Below are 19,411 nucleotides of genomic sequence, written 5' to 3' on the forward strand. Positions count from 1 at the left end.
TTGAGGCGTGGTGTGGGGGGAGGAGGTGTATAATATTGGTGTACTAAGCAGAGGCTAGTGAGAGGGAGAAAGAAAGAGAAAGGGATGAATGAAAAGATGGTGGAGAAGAGGGATACTGTAATGTGGCTGCACTGAGTGAGACTGGTGTGGTGGTGCGGGCGGTGGGGGGTTTGTGGGGGGTGGGGCTTGGTGGTGGTGGTGGTGGGGGGGGGGGGGGGGGGGCAGAGACAGTCATCTCTGGTTTTTATTCTGAGACGTGGAGTTGCCATGGAGACTGCATCCATCGTGGTTTAGCCAAGATGGCGGCGGCAGACTAGCAGCAGCAGCAGCAGCAGCAGCAGCAGCAGCAGCAGCAGGTCACACAGTACAGAGGTAACTCTCATTGTCAAGGCTGTACCTGCCAGTCATGAATGGCTTATAGCAGGTTTTGTAAGATATTCACAAATGGAGAATCAATATTTTTAACTACTTTATTACATATTTATGTACAAATACAACATGATTACAAGATTTCAAAAATAAACTGCCTTGGGTAAATGCAATTTCAATTTAATACGCCTATAGATTTACTTATATACATTAGTTATGGTTGCTTGTTGCAACTGATAATGTAATAAATGCCAGATCATCCAATAACCTGGTAATAAATTCCTAGATAACATAATACCTTCACATCATTAACAAGCTATTATTATCTTATAAGGGGTGTAACATATCAACTGATGATGTAATAATAATACTGCCTAATAAACTAATAAAACAATAAGAATGTAATAATGTATTATGTTGTTAGTCCAGATTACATCATCATTTAAAAAAAGCAATAATCACCAGCTGATGCAATAATGTGACGTTATTACAGCACCCATTTACTACATTATTTTCAGACCATTTAGAGGGAGTTTTTATTGCATTGTGAGTTATTACATTATCTGGCAGTTATTACATTAATTTATGTTGGAAAACAGAACAGGTTATGTCTTGAACTGCAAGGTGTTTGATGGCTGTATAATCAGGAATAAGGAATACCTGTGGGAGGAAACGCTGTGTTTCTATTGGCAAATTAATTAGACACACAAGCACACCTCAAGAGTGGAGGGGACAGCCATTGTTAGACGACTCTGAGGGTGAATCCACAAGAATTTTGTTTAAATTGTAGGAGTCATGGTCCAGGACCTTTTAATTTCAAAGTATGCTGTGTAATCATGCTATAGAAATATAGTATACAACTGTGTAAATAAGCAGTTATATTCATAATGTTGATGTACATCAAACATGCCTGTTATGAATATCTTATATAAATACCCTTATGCAGAAACTGTTACCTGGAGATACCAGCCATAAAAATGTTGCTCCTATCCTTATTCAGTGTTTTATACAATACCTGTTTCCAGTGCTAATCTTATATAGTGGAAACCATGTATTCATATATCTATCTACAATTCTCAGTGTTTAGGGAATCAGTTATAAACAAAGAAACCTTTTGGACAGCTCATGATTTATTGGGAATTTTCTTTGTTTTTCAGGACTCAGCCGTTGCCTGGCAGTGCCACAAGCAGCATAGCAGGGGCAAACGCAGGGGGCCGGGTGCTTTCCATCATAATAGGTCACCAGGTGTTGGCTCTCGACCACGATAAGCTCTCCTCAACTTTATTTGGGATTAACGGCCTTCATTTTGCCATGGAGCTGCCATGGTTCAGCTCTGCTGAAATACAGGCTGCCTTTGTAACACTGACCCATTTAAGACCAATACAATGGTTGAATTGAGCAAGACCCTGAAAGCATCCATAACATGCATATTTGTTGTGCTTCTCCGACAACAGAGGAGGAAAACAAAGAGGAGGAAAACAAAAAGATATTTATCATTGAAAAAATGAAAAATAACATTCTTGTATTTAAAGATACAAGTACCAATTCATCAAAGTATCAAAAATAACAATCAAACCAAAATTTTGATTCAGTTTGATTTCTATGATGCCATCTTACACTCACACTTAACTTTCATAGTCGTCAATCACATTCTTCAGCACATTACTTTCTGCAGGAAAGGGCATTTTAACTGTTAACCTGGAGAAAGCACATATAAAGTATAAGTCCTAATCCATTTATCAAATCGATGAGAACAATGTCCATATTCTTATGACAATATTATGATAAATTGAGAAAATGTTAGTTGTTGCATAGTTGTTTACAAGATGATATAATGATACCTGGAAAAATTGATAACAGTTCTCTATTTTCCTGCAACAGTTTACCATGTGTTACTGTTGCATTCTGCCACCTAGTGGTATAACATGTAAAATGCTCCTTCACCAACATTTTTCTTTCCTTCACATCCCCAGAACCTTCTCACGGTCCCTTCACAACCATTAAACCTCATTATAAATTTAAATGTGTAAAATTAAATTCTTTAATTTAAAGACAACACTTGACCATGAGGGCAATTATTTAGCTATCTCGTATATGCAGGTCTTTTATGAGTATTAATTAAATGAATAAACCAATACAAAATTTTTATGTGCTTCCCTCATATATAACTTTAAATTTCTTTGATTACTTTGAATGCAAAGGCCTATACAACAGAATCAGTGCCCCTACGGCCAGTTTCCTTGCTGTTAGGCAATTTGCTCATATCTCCGAGGCGTTTAAAAAAGCTAAAAAATCCAGAGGTCTCAGTCTTAAGCCATGGACTCTTGTGAGGGACGGTCTGGCCTTGTTTCTGAAGGTGGCTTTGTGCGGGCTCCACTGTTGTGGCCTCTTGGTTTTGCTCCCCAAGCTCTTCATCAGGAACAAGAGTTAAGGGAACACTTGGTTTACTTTTCTTCTCTGCTGATGGGGAACTCTGGTCCTGGGCACCAGATTTTTTAAAGTTGTTAGAGAAGTCAGTAAAATCAAACACTTGCTGTTTTGTGGAATATTGACCAGCATCCTCTGACATCATCTTCCCTATAGCTCTTAATGTAGGCTTAGTAGTTCTGTCTGGAGGCAGAACCCATAGATCATCTTCCTCTTCCTCACTCGTAGGGGCTTTATGAGGGAGATTAAGAGTGTGGCGCCGGCCAATGTGATTCTTGGAGGACAGCTGAGGACCAAGCAGAAATCTAGCCAATTCGTCATGTCTTTGTTTATCCTCATTGTCATTAAAGGTGCGTTGGCGAGGTGAGGTGCTAATCGAACCAGGAGATTTCTGATTATCCAGACCATGATCCCCTGATGAGACGCTGCTTCGACTGTTCTGAAAGTGCAAAACTTTCTTGGACGCTTCACGCAGTTTTTGGGCCTCCTCCTCGTTATTGTCTTCCAGCTCTTCCCCATCGTCCCCAGTGGTCACTGAGAAAGGTCGGCCTGAGGACGAACTGCTGCTGGTCCTATTGGTTGGTGGTGTAAAACCTCTATAGACCGGTTTTCTATGAGTTTTCATCTCTTCAGCATGTGGATCCCCATCGTTTTCCTTGCTTTCAGACTGGGCTTCTTTATGCGGAGAGTTCTCTGTCAGGTTGATGGCTGAATTCCATTCGTTTTTGCACACCTCCTTGGCCCGAACTGGGTCTCCCCCGCTGTGATTTCCAGTGGGGAGGTTTCCCTGAAGGATGATCTCTGATAGGCTCCCATTGTTGGGGCTGCCCCTGGTTGGGCTCCCATGGGCAGAGGAGGGCCTTCCCACCTTCCTCCTAGATGCAGGGTTGGTGAGGAAGTTATGTAGAATGGACTCGAGTGCTACACCATCCATCTCCTTGTCCCTCATGGAGCAAGTGGCTGTGGACCTGCGTTTGGCAGCACTCTGCAGTCTGTCTCTGTGTCTCCGCTTCACCTCTGCCATCTCTCGATCCCTGTTTTCCTGCAGAAAAACAGTCACAGAGTTGAGGGAACAAGCCAGAGAATTTCAAACAGCCCCTCAACTGGAGAAAACATGGGCCTACATAGGCTTACCTGGAAGGCCCGCTTGAATTTCTCACAGAAGGTGTTGAAAATGGAGCAACACTCCTCCAATTTGAACTTGCTGGGGTCCTCACAGAAGTACTCTGCCACAGAGTCGCTCACTGAGTGCAATGCCTGAAGATCGATCTCTGTATCAACCAGGCAGGCCTCAGCCTCCTAAATGGGACCCAACTCAAAACATCAGTACATGCAATCATCCACAGGTTACAGAATTAGACAAACTGGGCTGAATCTGACCAAGAAAAAGCTTCCTAACCTCTAGAAAATCCTCCATCTGTGCCTTTAGGTCTTCCTGCTTCCCGGTGTCCGCCTTGGCATCTTGTACTTTCTTTACCTCTCTTTCAAAGTCAGCTTCAATGTCACCTTTATTAATTCTAAAAGCGTGGAGAAAGATTCATTATGATTATGTTTATAAAAACCCAAGAAAAATCATTTATAAATACACTGCGTGTCTTACTAATTAAAAAGGGGAATGTTTACCTTGCTGCAGCACCAATGTGTTTTAGTTGTTCTGGAAATTTAAGCAGGGCCACATCAGCCTTCTGAGCTTGCTGTTGTAAATATGCAAGTTTGTACAGAGAGAACATTATACAGATATCCTTAGATACAAAAAAACAGTAACTATACATTGCAAGGGGATAAACAGTACTTGCCATCACTACGTAATGCATGAGATTCATGCCAGGTTTGTTTGCTTTGGTGTCCACTAACTTCAAGAGAGATGCCATTCGGAAGCCAATAGCACTGCCAGCATAGCCACCCTAAGATCAAATGAATAAAATGAGACACTGCGAGCTGGACAAAAACACTGGACAGCCATTCAAAGTTTCAAGATCAGATATTAAACACTCACAGCATTCATGTAATTTCCAGTCTTCAGCACCAGGCGGATGACAGAGTGGAGATGATCAGACTCCAACAGCTCTATGAGGAGATAAACACAGTTAATGGCAACGGGTCTAAATGGGATTATAAGTCTAATTTAGCTCCAAATGGGATATGAGTCCCATTATCATCTATTTCAAATCTAGGAAAATAGACAATACCCTTTCCAGCAGTTGTCAAAATGGCAATGGATTTTTTCATTTCATCCATGAGGGGGAAAAACTCCTCTTTGAGCACCAGGCAGTTGAGACGCTCCTCATAGCTAAAAGACACAAAGAGGACATTTTTTCCATTGTTAGTAAAACCACAGACATTAAACACTTGTAAAACACATGGAATGACATTCAGGTAACTCACCTGGGTATCTTGACCAGCATTGACATAAATAGATCTGCTTCAGGAAGACCAGACTGGTTGCCCTTAAATTTGACCAACTGACACACCTGCATCCATTCACAGAGCCAAAGAAATGATACAATAGCAAGATTATGTTATTATAATGGTTCAATTACAAGCAACAAGAAAGCATTACATAACAACAGCAGACCCATTAGAAAATGCTAAAAAAAAACAGCTGACACAAGTACCTCCCCTTCATCTGGCAGCAGCTTGCACAGCTCCTTCAGTTTCCCTGTACCAAAACTGAGACTGCATCCTGAACTAATTTCTCCGATCATGTCCCTTACAGGCCTGTGGAGGGAGACGGAGAGACAGATATGGTGCAATCACTTAGACGGTGTCCAATTGACTTGCTTCCACCTACAGTGGGGTGGTTATTTTTCTGTATTACTCATGCTTTGCTTTTTGGGTTGGGACATCTCATGAGCTATGTGTTTCCCTGCTCATGCAACACCCTCTCACATCTTCGGAAGGTTTGAGCTGCTAATACCAACAAGCCTCTGCCTGCTGAAATAGCTGAGTGAACAGCAACACTTCAGCTTTCAGTCCTCAGAAGCACAGACTATACTGTAGATGAGAATAGATAGAACAAGCTATGACACTGTGTAAGAAACACGTGTTTGGAAGACAACAGATGGTAGTATGGAACAGGATTTTTTGCTTGGTCATTTGTCTGTCAAATAAATTTGATGCAAATAAATTAGGTCATCATTATCTATACCATTTTTTTCCTCACTTCCTGTTGGATATGTTTCCTTTGCCAAAATGCCTTCAGCAATACATTTATTTCTCAATAGTTGATCTGTGGGTTACCTCAGGGCGGGAATACCTGTTCTAGCAGTCCAACCATGTAGGATTTGGCCTGTTGGGACATGCTGGATTTCCAAGATATGCGAATGTGAGGCAGCCATGTCGCAGACAACTCTGTCTGCCTCATCCCATGCGTTTTACACTGGAATACCAAGATATTATTGTGCAAACCCATTCACACCTTGAGTATATGACCACTGACTCACCGCTTGAACTGCTTTAGGAAAATCCCAATGTTCATGCTCCTCTTGGAACCCAGAATGGAAACCTGAACAGACACAGACATGGGTGCAATCAGCTTGTCAGTGGCAGTCGTCGAGATAATGGAGCTATTGGCTTGAACAGAGTCCTGAGTATTACAAATACCTCAGGTTTCCAAACAGACAATCGATTCCAAAGGTTAAGGATTCTTTGGGTTGATTGAATTGTAGTAATCAGGACAAAGATACATCATTGCACCAGTGATGAACACTGAGATGCATATTGTCAATGTCTTACTGGGGTACAAAGGCCAAAGTAAAAGTTTAGTAAAAGCTTTTAACCCACTTTCAGTAGCCACATTTGACCTCTATTGATCTGCAAAGGTGGTGACGTGGTTTCGCAAGTGAACGATATAAAGAGTAGATATGTAAAATAACTTTAGCTTCTCCGTCTCTGGGGAGAACCATTTCATAAGCCCATTGCTTTTAGATGAACGGCAATAAATGCAGTTTATTATATAGCTTACATACAGAATACAATTACATAATAGTACTGTATGAGGAGGACATAATTATGCCTTCCTTTAGCAAACAAATACAAAGAATAGTGTGACTCCACCCTTGTACTAAGTGATTCTAAAACAAGGCTATGCTCCTGAGAGAAATATCTCAGCAAAGCTACAACTGTGGTGGTAAAATGTACAAATAATCCATTATTTCCCTACAATTACAAGTTAAGAAGAAAAAATAGAATTCGTTTTTAAAATGATATTGTCTATCTTGCCAAATTACTATAGGAGGGAAGTTGCAAAAGTTTTACTATAGTCCCACTCAATCATATGGATTATTCAATGATAAGAGGAATGAGTGAGACAATGGAGATGATTATCTGCATCTTAGGTCCTACATAAGTGAGCTTGCTGCGATACCAAGGTTTCAGTCTAGGGAAATATCGTAGGGATGCTTCCTGTTTATCTCAGCTGCATGCCTGGAAAAAACAAGAAAATCAATCTTGGTCGAAAGAACATATCTCCATATCTCTGCATTACGTAACAATAAATACCACACATTTCAATCTATTGCTACAGTCCCTTGGGTTAAAGTGTCACTCTTTGATTAAACAAAGAGTGATGACACTTCAATTCCAATTCTATGCTAGTTGCACTCACCAGTTCCCCTCCTGAGGCAGCAGCTGGCAGGCCCCGCAGGCTCTGGCGGTTCAGGGCCTTAGGGTGCTGCTGGCCCTGCTTGCCGTGGCTAAACAGCTCCTCCATGTGATCCGTGTCCAGCTCATATTCCCCATGAGTCTTCTCCGCTGTCCAGATGTTGTGCTTGCCTATGACACTGTCTTTGGGAATGGTGTCCCAGTTGAAATTCCGCATCCTGGAGCGCCGGCGCACTGCCCTGGACATGAGGCCCAGGCCATTTAGAGGTGGAGGGAGGCCAGGGGCTGGAGGTGGAGGTGGAGGTGGCGGTGGAGGTGGCGGTGGAGGAGGTGGTGGTGGTGGAGGTGGAGGAGGAGGTGGAGGAGGGCATCCTGACATCCTGATCTTTAGCCGAGAAGCCGTCAGTAGGTGTGGGATGCAGTCATGGCCTCAGTCATACACGCTGCCAGGTTTGAGGGCCTGTTAAAGTCTTCACAGTCAAATTCAAGCTGTGCTGAATAAAGGTTTTATAGGACTGTGGTGTAGTCGTTACCCTTGAATGACTTTTCCAAAATGTCATCAGTTAGGATGATGCATTCAGGCTGAAATAAACAGAGCAGGGTGGGGACAGGGTTACATAAATTCCCATTTACAAAACAACTGTAAGCAGTGCATGGTAATGGATAGGCTGATATTCACTTTCTCCAAAGGATGGAATTACAGCATTATCATGATGAAAAGTTGGCAACTATTTGTAATCTATAATACATTTTAGAATGATACCATCACAGCAAACCTACCATAATATGCCTAAATTCCTATGGGAATATAATAGTGATACTATAGGAGATAGCATAAAGTATGATAAAGTCACTATAATCTCGCTATTAAGTCCCTATGGTGACTTTTCATCAAGGGTTAATCGTGAGAAAACGGCATACAATTTCAAATAAGAATGTCTAAATTTGAGTTTTCTAATGTCTAGGCTAATTTTCCATCCAGAGATAACTTAGTTATCTTAGCGTCAGTTATTAGGAGCATTATATTTCGTCGGACTCAGATCAGGAAATGAAATGACTCTTACCTTTGGTTTTGACTGACCAGTTGCCCCATTATCCAATTTCCAAACACTAAATTCAGACGTGTATTTGTTCTGCCCAGCTCCCCAGCGTGAAACTTCAACATCAAAAGCAGAGAATGGCAAGCAGGACAGTGGGAGAGAGTGTTGAAACTCTTACCTGCGTGTAAACGACACGCCCAGGTAACTCATTTACGTCCATGATACACCTTCCCTCCAGGAACTGCGGGATTAGACTGCAATTATTTGGCTTGGCAGGAGCTGTCTGAGGGACTGACAGTGATGAACTCCTTATTAGTCAGAGATCCCGCTGCTGGCCTTATAGACCCGCTCAGCACGGGGTCGGTTAATGTCCTACAGCTGATAGCGGAGGACAATTGATTTCAGTGTTTGTAGTAAATATCCTTACAACAAAACAGTGAAATATACAGGATCAAACTTTATTAATAAATAGTTAAAGTCACTCTCGCCTTTTAATAGCTAGTCTTTATTGTAGGGCTTGATTATTATTATTTTTTTTCAGCAGAAAAAAAAAAACTTGAAATCGTTAAAATAGTGACAAAGAAGCACATTCCAGTAATGACCAAGGACAAAACATGTAGCCTACACTATGAGCTCTTTTTAAACATCTGAGCTCATGAATAATTCCTGATGAAAAAAAACGTGTTCAAGCTCGAATAAGAGATGCTGTTTACATACATGCCTTGGTTAAGCATTAGGCCATCTGACATTCAATCTCATTTGTTTTGATGTAGGGGAGGGAGGGGTCAAACTCGTTTATACTGTTTGTAGGCCAGTCACTTAACAGCAATCAACTCTCTGTCACACACGATAAGCCCTAATGATGATAATGTAATTCCAGAGATGATACATTTGCATGCAAAGCATTTGATGCTGTTGTACTGCCATCACATTCAGTACTGAGGACTAACTCAAGAAAACAGTTTACTGCTTCTTATTGCTCTGCATTAACTCAAAGGTAGGCTGCATTTCTATACCATACATCTAGTCACTTTATTTCTTTGTTGATGATGATTTTTGCTATGTCAATTTTTTCATTACATCTTTTAAGTCAGCACTGTAAATTAGCAGACTGTACTCCGCAAGTAGGATCTGCTGTGTATCTTCAGTTTTTTCCCCTAAGAGAAGTCCTTAAGGAATGTGTTACTTTTTATTCCACAGTCACAAGATCTTTTGCAAAATCAGCCATGTTCTGCAAATATTGCAAGGGCTTGCAATTTTAAATTAGGTTACTCCAGTACCTTGACTACACATCAGTTAGGGGAAAAAAGACTTCCAGTCTTTAGAGAGTAATAGCCTACATTACATGCAATGGTATTAAAGAAAAATGGTTACAAAAAGTTGTAGCTGTTATCCATTCCTTAAAAAAAGGTTACTTGAAAAAACAGTGTAGTCTGATTTCAGAAACCATTTTGGATTGATAATGTATAGAATCAAACATTTTACACAATTTGAAATAAAAATTACACTGTAAATGGGACAATGTATGTTTAACTTTCTACAGATGTTGGAGGCAAAGTAATTGGAAGTAATCAGATTACTTTATTAACCTGAAGTAATCCAATTAATTACATTACTGATTACAATTTAAAGCAGGTAAATTACTTATTTGTAATTGATTACATTTATAAAGCCTGATAACCGCACTTTTCACCAACCACAACTTCAGATCATCACAATTTTTTAACAGACAGGTCATTTTGGCTCATGTTTGCATTTTCACTGCAAATTAGCACTGGGAGCAACGCAAACTATGTTTAATTTTAGAGAAGCCAAACTCCACAAAATACAGGAGTGACTGACAAATGACAGAACTCATGACTTAAGACGGCCAAACAAAACGTCTGCCAACACTGAGCTGTGTGTCAGATGAAGATAAGCTTAAAACTCAAGAAAACTCACACTTTTATACTAAAGTACACTTTAACATTAGGGGTTACTACACGCTTAGAGAATAAATACTGTTTTTTAATCTGATATTCAGATGGGTATTTGACCTGAGAGAAGTCATAAGATCTATCCAGATGGGATTAGATTTACAGGGGAAGACAGGATAATGAAATCATTACCAGGGCATGTCTGAGGTTTTAGTCCCATTAGAATCTGCTGTGTCAGGAACTTGTACGCGTCTGCGCAAAAAAAGACATCCAGCCTGTTTAACCCACAGTTAGTTGCCCTATAACAATAACATCAGGTCAAACTGGTCTAGTCTTCATCGACATCTATTTGTTTTTTGCAGTTGCATTGGCCTGTCCTGGTAGGAAAGGTAATTCAACTGACTAAAGATGTTTTCTTTTTCCATCAACATGAAGGCACTCAAGGAAACTTTTGTTGCTGTTCTCCTTGACCCGAGTCCAGTCCTCACCTATAGGCTTACCTCAACATCAAACAGACTGCCTGGAAACAGGGCCTATAAGTCACAGTTCCCTACATACAGAATGTGACAAGGATTTTTTAAGCCAATTAACAAATTTAATGTGTAAAAGAGTTATGAGTAAACTGGACAAGATCCAACTATCCACTCCAATCTCTGTAAATTTGGAGATAGTCAACAGAGATTTCTCATTCCCTGTGATAATGTAGGCCTACATCATATTGCCCTGAAAAATAATCTGGGCCGAGGTGAAGGTGAAACTGGAGAGCATGGTTCTTTGGCATTTGCCATGCAAACATCAGCAAAATATAACATAACTCTGCTGTTGGATGAAAACCTTGTCTCTCCAAAAATGAACCATCAGGAGTAAAGGAATGTAGCATCATTTTCAGCAATTATACATTTTGAAATTGTAAAATTGTAAAATGTGTCATGAAACTCAGCACATATGTTTTAATTTGTTACAAGGTTTTCATCTAACAACAAAAACTTGAATGAAACTCCATTTCATTCAGCATTTACAGTGGGTAAACGTAGCTGATGTCTGGTTAACTGCTACCAGAGAGTGAAATTGTCAATTAAACCATCTAAATATTACATGCAAAAAGAATTATCATTTCAAGGATGGGCTCAGGATCTTAAGAAGGATTTTTTATTCACCAACCAAGACTCCTTTTAGGAAACCCAAAATCTTTTGATAATGGCAAATCATTCTAAACAGTTCCATCATTTAATTTTACTCTTATGGAACTAAATGGAACAGGTGGTATATATATATATATTTTTTTTTTTTGGAGACAGAAATAGAGATATTTTTTTCTGGCATTGCTGGCATATCTCTGAACAAGTCAACTTGCCAGAAATTAAGAAAAGGACTGTTCTTTTCTGACATCCATGGGTTTATGGAAATATATTTTGGCTTTTGTATGGTTTTCACGGGCCCTTGAGTTATTTAACCTTTAATTTAAGTGTAATGTTCATGTAAATGAATCACAAAGTAAATGAAAAATGTCAAAATCAGGGTTACAATGTTTTCATACAACAGTAGTAATAACAAGTGCTGCTGCCAAATTCTCAAAAACGTTGTTAAAATGTTTCATGATCAATGGGCTTCCTAAAATCCTGAACCAGCCCGGTAGTGATTTGATGATTGTGAAATAACAATACTAACTCATGAGAAACATGTTAGAGATATATCAGACTGTATTGTCATGTACATAATCAAGGGTGCCATACATATTACACACATTGTGAATTTTCTGTACATATTCTCGGGGGACAGTCGGTGGAAGCCTCCAATATCAAACTGACAGATCTGTGTAAACTGCACAGTTTAGTTAAGTGGGACGTAACATATAGCAGTCTTTATCGGAAATGCAGAACAACACAAGGACAATCAGCTGATACTTAACTATGAAGGGACTTTGAAGAGATGTACTGTATGTAAAACACCATGTTGCAGAACAAACAGATTGGTAAATAAATAACACAAAACTGAAATAAGAAAAATTTACTCATACATTCTGTCGTTAAAGAGACACTGAACTTTGTAATCATAATCTACATGTGGCATTGTCTGTATCCAGTATTCCCATTCATGGTTTGTATTTTAAAATCTGTGAGATTGGAATCACATACAACTGCGATGTCATAAAGGCCGGCGCCTCCTGTTGAAACAAAGTCAACTAAACAGTGGATTTGTGTCTTGCATTATGATTTATTGGATTTGTTTATGATATTTATTCGATTTAACCCTGAAATGTATTATCTGAGCTTTTGATACAAGGACTGACATTATGTGACTGCTAAACAGGAGTGTTGTATTTGTAATGTCTGTAAACAGTAAATCAGACCCATAGTTTGTCATTATGCTGAATTAATAAAGTTCCCAAAACTTATTTTCCATCTGCAAGTCAAACTAAGAACATATTTGAATGTACCCAAAATTTAGATAGTCAAACTAATTCTCGATTGTATCTTTAAATAAAAGAAAATCAATATATTTCCCTCTCTATGCATGTAAACCGTAAACTGATCATCCAAGTGATATGCTCTGAAATGTTAAAGATAATGATTTTGACACCATTAAAAAAGAAGGAATTAATGCATGTGCAAAATTGCCCAGGGATTTCTCCACAATAGTATACTATACATAAATAAGAAGTGATATACATGTAAATGATTGTGCTACCTAAAGTATAAGAAAGTAACAAGAAAAGGTCATTTTGTGAATTAACAAAAAAATCCTAAATACAACTGACATAGTTGTACCATCTATGAAAAATGAGTGATATTGAAAAACATTATAAAAGTGATCTCTCATGTTTTTCATTATCACTGGTCTCTACTGATCCTACAATATACTTCTTGCTTATTCAAATTATTCTTGTCCATCTAATCACCCATCCACTGCTATTGTCAACTTCTTCACTGACCAGTGTGTCACTGTACCTTTGTGTCTCACAGCTGAACCCTGAGAACTCTTTACTGTTCCTCCAGCCAGGACGGCTTGTCTGATCCTGGGGGCTTTAACTTTACATTGAATTGTATAAGAGTTTGTTCCAACTGCTGCTGGTTGCCAGCAAAGTAAGCTGAGATAGCATTGTGGAAGAGAAGCAGCTGCTTGTGCATCACCTTCACCTAGAAGACAAAAGGAGATGAGAAAGGAAAAGCTTCCATTAAACAAATACAGTTTACAAGTGTTTAGAAAAGCACAGCCGGTGGAGGTCTGTCTAGATGTGATGTTTCTGACATTGGTACTGGCTACTCGTGGACCAACTTCCATGTAACCAACCTAAATACAAGCTGCCTAGCTGTAATTGGCTACATCCCTCAGAGAGGGACTGACAAGTCTCAAACTGTTTTTTTTTCATGACAATATCATACTATAAAGCAAGGAATCTCTGTCTGTCTGTCTGTCTGTCTGTCTGTCGGTGTGTCCATCGCATATCTCGAGAACCGTTTGTCCAATAGACTTCGCACTTGGCGGGTGTATTGCTGGGGACCCAAGGATGTGCAGTTTCGGATTTGGCGCAATTTGGACACGTGACATGTTCAATATTAATAAACTTTGAATAAACGAACAGCGCTCTGTGCAGCAGCGGGGCGAACGGGCACTGCACAAGTTTTAGAGACAATTCAAGGCATGAAAGTCTTACATACTGCATCTCATGATGTTGACTAAATAAATTTTGATTAAAAAACTTCTAAAAAGTTCCAAGCTTCCAAAACACAATTATCCCTTGTCATTGATTGATTACGGCTTTAATGGTGTGGGTCTCAGGTCTGCGCTAACTATGACAGAATTCAATAATTCTCTCCCTTTGCTGTAATTGCCTCCTGTGTGTGTGTGAGTGTGTGTGTGTGCACAAAAAAGTGTGCCTACTTCCTTGTGTGTGATCTGCTCTATCTCGCAAGATGCACAAAGGAAAGGAAGACAGTGCACTAAGGAAAATAAGCTCTATGCACTGTTGCAGAACATATTTGTTGAAAGTATTATTTAACACTGAATAAATTATTTATTCTGTGTTTTTTGCACTTTCAGATATACTCATTTAGATGAAATTTTGGTGTGAGCTGCCTTATGAATGGGTATCAGTTTCCTAATAGAAGATCCATGGGAGCCTCAACTACAAACCTTGTTTTCCTCCAGGAATTTGAGTTTGATGGTGACATCGCTACGCAGCCTTTCATATTTGTCTCTGTGGACCTGGTACTCCTGTTGGGCCATCTCAATGCGCACCATGGCAGCAGCATCCCTTGGGCCCAGGCTCATCTCCTCCAGATCAGAACGGTAGGCATCAAACTCAAGTCTGCACATAAAAATGGATAAACCTGTCAGTCACAGACTCTCAATTTCTAGGTGATGTTCCCCCTCCCCAGTGAAGCAAACAAATGCTTTAAGAACTGGCAAAAAATGTCAGGCTTTCTTACCTTGCGTTCTCATACAGCTTAATGGTCATCAGAGTGTCTTCCATAGTTTTGTTGACCAATGTGTTGATGCTGGACACAAAGAAGTTGATGGCACCAAGCAGAGACTCCCCATTCTTGCACAACAGCTTTTGTGTTTCTGCATTGTACCCAAACTCGTCCTGCAGAAAAAACACAGTGGTTCAACCTGCAAACTGCATCTCCAGGTCATATCAAAACATGAGCTTTAATGATAATACTGTACCTGCAACTCTGGGGACTTCTGGCTGAGGTCGGCAAAGGTGTCGCCTAGAGCCTGTTGTGTCTGCACCATGTTGTGAAAATGGCTGGTGAGTGCAGTGGCCAGTCTTAGGATGTTTTCATACTTGTTCTTAGTCTCTCTTAACACCTCAATCTGAGCCTCCAGTTCCAGGTCTACTGTTCGTGAGCCTCGGCCAAACCGCTCCGAGAACATCTGCTTGGTGCACTGCAATATAGTGGATATGGATGAGGGGATTACATTAAGCCTAGTGTAAAGCAACTTTGATGGAGTTAAGGGGAGGCAAAAATACATTACAAGAGAGTCACGAGATGTGCGTATGAGTGTCCACTAGTCAAATATTAAACCCACATATAACAATGGACACAGTTGATTTTTTTGAAGGAAAAGCAAGGCCAGATCTTCTGTATGAAATGATGAATCTTTGTGGTAGAATTAAGCAGGTAATAAACTTCATAATAACTACCTAATATAGGAACAATATGGATAAGCTTGGTACCAAATGATACCCAAGAATTTCCACCCAAGGATCTACTTTAAATATCCGTTTTAAATGTCATATACAACCATACATAACCGAGAAGTCTGTATGAATATATTGTGGTTAAAATCAGTTACTTTTCATGGACATACAGGTGGAAAAATCAATGGGAGGGAGGTGGGGGTGTTAAGGGGAAAGAGGGCCTAATGCAGCCCACGGGCCACCGATTTCCTAGGACTGACTTAGATACTTTTATCAGTCTTTGGAAATTGTTTCCAAAAATCCGGCAGCTATACATAGTGTACCTTGTATGTGTTGATGCCCCATTTCTTTACACTGTCCAGTTTCTCCACCGCCACGCCACGAGAGACTTCCTCAGCTGCCAAAGCTGAATTACTGGCGCTGTGGTGCATGGACCCTTGAACCAAAGAAGAACAATGTAAAACACTCAAACGCAAATGCATGTTCTCTTATCACAGTTTACGAGGCGGAGTTCTACACAAATGCTACAGCTATCATGAGAATGAGTGAGCAGTGAGGACATGGTGATGAGCCCAGTGATACCTGGATGCTGGTCTGTTTGTTTGGCAATTCGGCTGGCTGCAGACTGGCTGTTATGGATGCTAACACCCCTGGATTTCATGCGGATGTCTGAAATGAGCATGGCAATGATAAACAACGAGGGTGAGAGGAAGGGATGTGAGACAAAAGTTTGGCAGTGAATTATGCGTCTGGATAGCGGAGTACATAGACTGAAAGGAGAATGTTAGGTTCCCAAGATAGCAAAAGATGCGTATGGTGCAGGGTGAGGGAGATGCATGTATAATAAGTCGGTGCTAAAAAGGGATCTGAAATAATCCACCATGCAGGTTTCTCATGCAGAATGAGGGGGTTTAGAAAAAAGATGAAAATGGACTTCATGGGATGGAAGTTAGGCATCAGAAAACAACATGACAGTCATCCAAAGTGCATTTTACAGTACAGAAGAGGTCATCGTTATTAGAAACATTCACAAACACAGCATTTAAGGCGACTGCCCTGTAATATCTGGTTAGTGCATCGCTTATTCCGAAAGTTGTCAAAAAGAGTTTCTTGTTGTTGAAGAAACTTTAATTTTGTGAGTTCAAGAATCGCAGGCAAGGTTGCAGAGAATCCTGTTGGTCAAGCAACACCAAAACCCTTAGCTTTAACAAAAAAAAATGAAGGCTTGTCAGAATACACAGCCACCTGGTCCTGGGGCAGGGGCTCGTCTTCTGTCCAGATACTCAGGGTTGAAGCAAACTGCAGGCCCTATGGGATATGGACGTTTGTCATGAACCATAAGCCTAGAGGTCTGCAGCTCTCTACAGTGTGGCAGCATTCAAATAAAAAAGAGAATAAGCCACTGGGATGCAGCATAAGACTTCTTGAATGGTTGATTAAAGGGGCATTAAGTAATTTATCACTTTTATCGATCTCTGTCTATGACCAAGGAATTGCAACAACATTGTCAGGTCTCTGACACAGCTTACAGTAATGGACAATGGACAGAAACATTTAGTCACATTTTCACATGATGCAAAATAATAATGTTGTCATTTGATTTTTCGGGGCGAAATGTGCTGCGATGCCAGTCACTTGCTTGTAGCACCATCTATCTTTGAGCATGTGAGATGGGGAGGTGCGGGTGGGGGTGGGGGGGGGTGTTATCAAAAACAGAGTACAGACTGTAAAGTGAGTTTTTGAAAGCCAGACATCTCAGCATCTGGCAAAGTAATTGTTGAGTCATTTGTATTGATCAACAACCCTATCAAACCTCCGCATATATGGTCATTTTGTGCTATGGGACAGTAAAACTTACTTAATGCACCTTTAAATTCATAGTAGCAAAAAACATAAAGTTTCTGTATTGCGAAAATCAACAATAGGGCAAAAAGGGTTATTAGATTTAAGGGGAGCTGGCGGTACCTTTGATGGAGCTGGTGGGAATGATGCCCCCTGCTGGTCCTCCATAACCTCCTGACACGATGCTGGTTTCATTCAGGTTGGGCCCGGACACCATCACCTGCTGCAAATCCTGATGGGTTCAAAACAAAAGACTGGCAGTGTCATCCAGTAATACATAACAGCTGTAGTTTAGGATGCATGAATTATCATATGTTATTTAATCTCCATGGACTGTAGGGACCGATTTAAGAAATTATACCTCGAATTATGTCATGAGAAGAACAAGGTATTTTTGTGGGCATATATCAATAACACCTGACCAGCATTTCCCTCAATATCTGCATTGACTGAGTTTATATCCAGACAATTATATTGCTAGATTATGATAAAATCAGCATGGATTATACTAAAGCCCGGAATTAAAATTTGAATTGTGATGTTGATGTGTAAACAAGGAAGTTTTATGTTCAAATGTACAGAAATCACCCATCAGTTTCTTGCCATTTATTTGAAAGATCAAACTGAGTGATGCAAGGCAACCAGAAAATGTCTATACCTACAAATTGCTTATATGTGACTATGTGACGTTCCCTAAACTCTCATTTTAAATCACAAAATCCTCCATCAAGGCCTTATTATTTAAGGTCAGTATTAGCCCTAATGTTCATTTCCACACACACAGACAGACACAATCATGTAGGACCCCTGATACTACAGGTCCTCAACCATGGTTCATTCTATTTTCCCTACCTTCTCATCTATGCTCCATTGAACCTGTGCAGCCTGTGTGAGAGTGAGACATAAGACAACGCAGTACAGTAATGAAATATGTTATGTGATAGGTCATCTGACTAAAAAAAGAACACACTACTGAACAACAGCAAGTAAGGCATCCTCTCCTAATGAATGTTATGTTCAATCCCTCTGGGCACAGAAGTCATCATTCCAGGTTAAAGGTGGTGGTGTAGCTAACTACATAGCTGCAGGCCTATGTACGGTTAGGTAACAGTTAACCTAACAAGGTCTAAGCCTAGGCTGTCATATTACATGGGCCATGTATGGACACAGAAGCACCAACCGAATGCATTCATACTCCAGTTTAATGATGTGTTGTCAATACAAAGAGGACACTGCTGGTGAGAGGAGAGGAATATGACTCACCTGCTCCAGGCTGTCATCTTCTGGCAGGCTCCCTGTATCTCCATTGCTGTTAATGGGAATCTCCATGGTAGCAGCCTTACTCATGATACTGTCTGCCATAATGAAATCTCTGCAAGACAGCACAATAAATTGACACGTTAGGTAGCATCATTTCGGCATCTTGAAGAATTTGTTATCATGTTGCTTTCGACGTCTTTCTAATCCACAATCACACCATAATAGCTTCCTTACATTGATGCTAGCTACGGATAATCTGTCTGGCTAATAGCAGCGGTGCTGATGTGGCTAGTACTTGACAGCTAGCTCCCTAGCTGCTGTAGCAACCTGATATTGGAGGCAAGTCCAGTCGCCCAAAGAAGAAATACGCCGTCGTCTGTGCAGACAGTATTCGTGAAATGTTAAATAATGTCAACGGACAAGCACCGTTGTTTTTAATTTGCATTTGATGCTAAATCCATGATTATCCAGGAGCGTTCACGTTATCTGTCCGCTTCCATTCCTGGACTATTCGGCCAGAAAATCCCTGCATCCAGCCAGCAGCTTTGGTCACATCACTTCAAAATAAAAGTTTGTGTTATTGCTAAATCATTGTAGGCAAATAGTCAAGCATTAAAAAAGCAAAGTAAGATGAGAAATTGTGTTATATGTGCTATTTTATATGTGTTTATATACCATTGAAAGACTGGCACTACATACCATGAAGGGACACTGTTATTTTGAAGGATAATACCTTTCAACGTCAAACCACCTCCCACGCTCCATCTTCCACGTCGTACAGTGCTGACGTAGCTTTATCCCTAAAC

The 19,411-nt window shown here is 40.2% G+C and overlaps 2 protein-coding genes across 2 annotated transcripts; both read right to left on the reverse strand.

Moving 5' to 3' along the window:
• Positions 1 to 504: 504 nt before the first annotated feature.
• On the reverse strand, positions 505 to 8,561 carry LOC139647664 (FH2 domain-containing protein 1-like). The gene is made up of 12 exons (XM_071523604.1): positions 8,463 to 8,561; positions 7,403 to 7,980; positions 6,240 to 6,301; positions 5,412 to 5,514; positions 5,182 to 5,267; positions 4,986 to 5,086; positions 4,793 to 4,863; positions 4,593 to 4,700; positions 4,420 to 4,490; positions 4,196 to 4,313; positions 3,931 to 4,095; positions 505 to 3,838 (listed from the first exon to the last, which is right to left on the reverse strand). Exons 2-12 carry the CDS (start codon positions 7,775 to 7,777, stop codon positions 2,573 to 2,575), a joined length of 2,526 nt encoding a protein of 841 aa, XP_071379705.1. The 5' UTR covers positions 7,778 to 7,980; positions 8,463 to 8,561; the 3' UTR covers positions 505 to 2,572.
• Positions 8,562 to 11,971: 3,410 nt separating this feature from the next.
• Positions 11,972 to 19,093, reverse strand: LOC139647665 (arfaptin-2-like). The gene is made up of 11 exons (XM_071523605.1): positions 18,933 to 19,093; positions 18,609 to 18,717; positions 18,198 to 18,230; positions 17,469 to 17,577; positions 16,749 to 16,811; positions 16,086 to 16,172; positions 15,827 to 15,939; positions 15,026 to 15,247; positions 14,785 to 14,942; positions 14,489 to 14,663; positions 11,972 to 13,491 (listed from the first exon to the last, which is right to left on the reverse strand). Exons 2-11 carry the CDS (start codon positions 18,705 to 18,707, stop codon positions 13,336 to 13,338), a joined length of 1,215 nt encoding a protein of 404 aa, XP_071379706.1. The 5' UTR covers positions 18,708 to 18,717; positions 18,933 to 19,093; the 3' UTR covers positions 11,972 to 13,335.
• Between the last annotated feature and the right edge of the window lie 318 nt (positions 19,094 to 19,411).

Source organism: Centroberyx affinis, unplaced genomic scaffold (genome assembly GCF_046629955.1).
Source record: "Centroberyx affinis isolate AG114_WGS23_722 - 3 ecotype Tasmania unplaced genomic scaffold, CSIRO-AGI_Caff_v1 ptg001095l_1, whole genome shotgun sequence".
Lineage (NCBI taxonomy): Eukaryota > Metazoa > Chordata > Actinopteri > Beryciformes > Berycidae > Centroberyx > Centroberyx affinis.

Coding starts and splice junctions, on each gene's coding strand:
- LOC139647664 (XM_071523604.1), bottom strand. CDS start 7,777: ATGTCAGGATGCCCTCCTCCACCTCCTCCTCCACCTCCACCACCACCA. Junction 6,302..7,402: donor CTGCCTCAGGAGGGGAACTG/GTGAGTGCAACT, acceptor GTGTCTGTTCAG/GTTTCCATTCTGGGTTCCAA. Junction 4,491..4,592: donor TCATGCATTACGTAGTGATG/GCAAGTACTGTT, acceptor TATTTACAACAG/CAAGCTCAGAAGGCTGATGT.
- LOC139647665 (XM_071523605.1), bottom strand. CDS start 18,707: ATGGCAGACAGTATCATGAGTAAGGCTGCTACCATGGAGATTCCCATT. Junction 17,578..18,197: donor AATGGAGCATAGATGAGAAG/GTAGGGAAAATA, acceptor TGAACCCATCAG/GATTTGCAGCAGGTGATGGT. Junction 14,943..15,025: donor AGAAGTCCCCAGAGTTGCAG/GTACAGTATTAT, acceptor TTTTTTCTGCAG/GACGAGTTTGGGTACAATGC.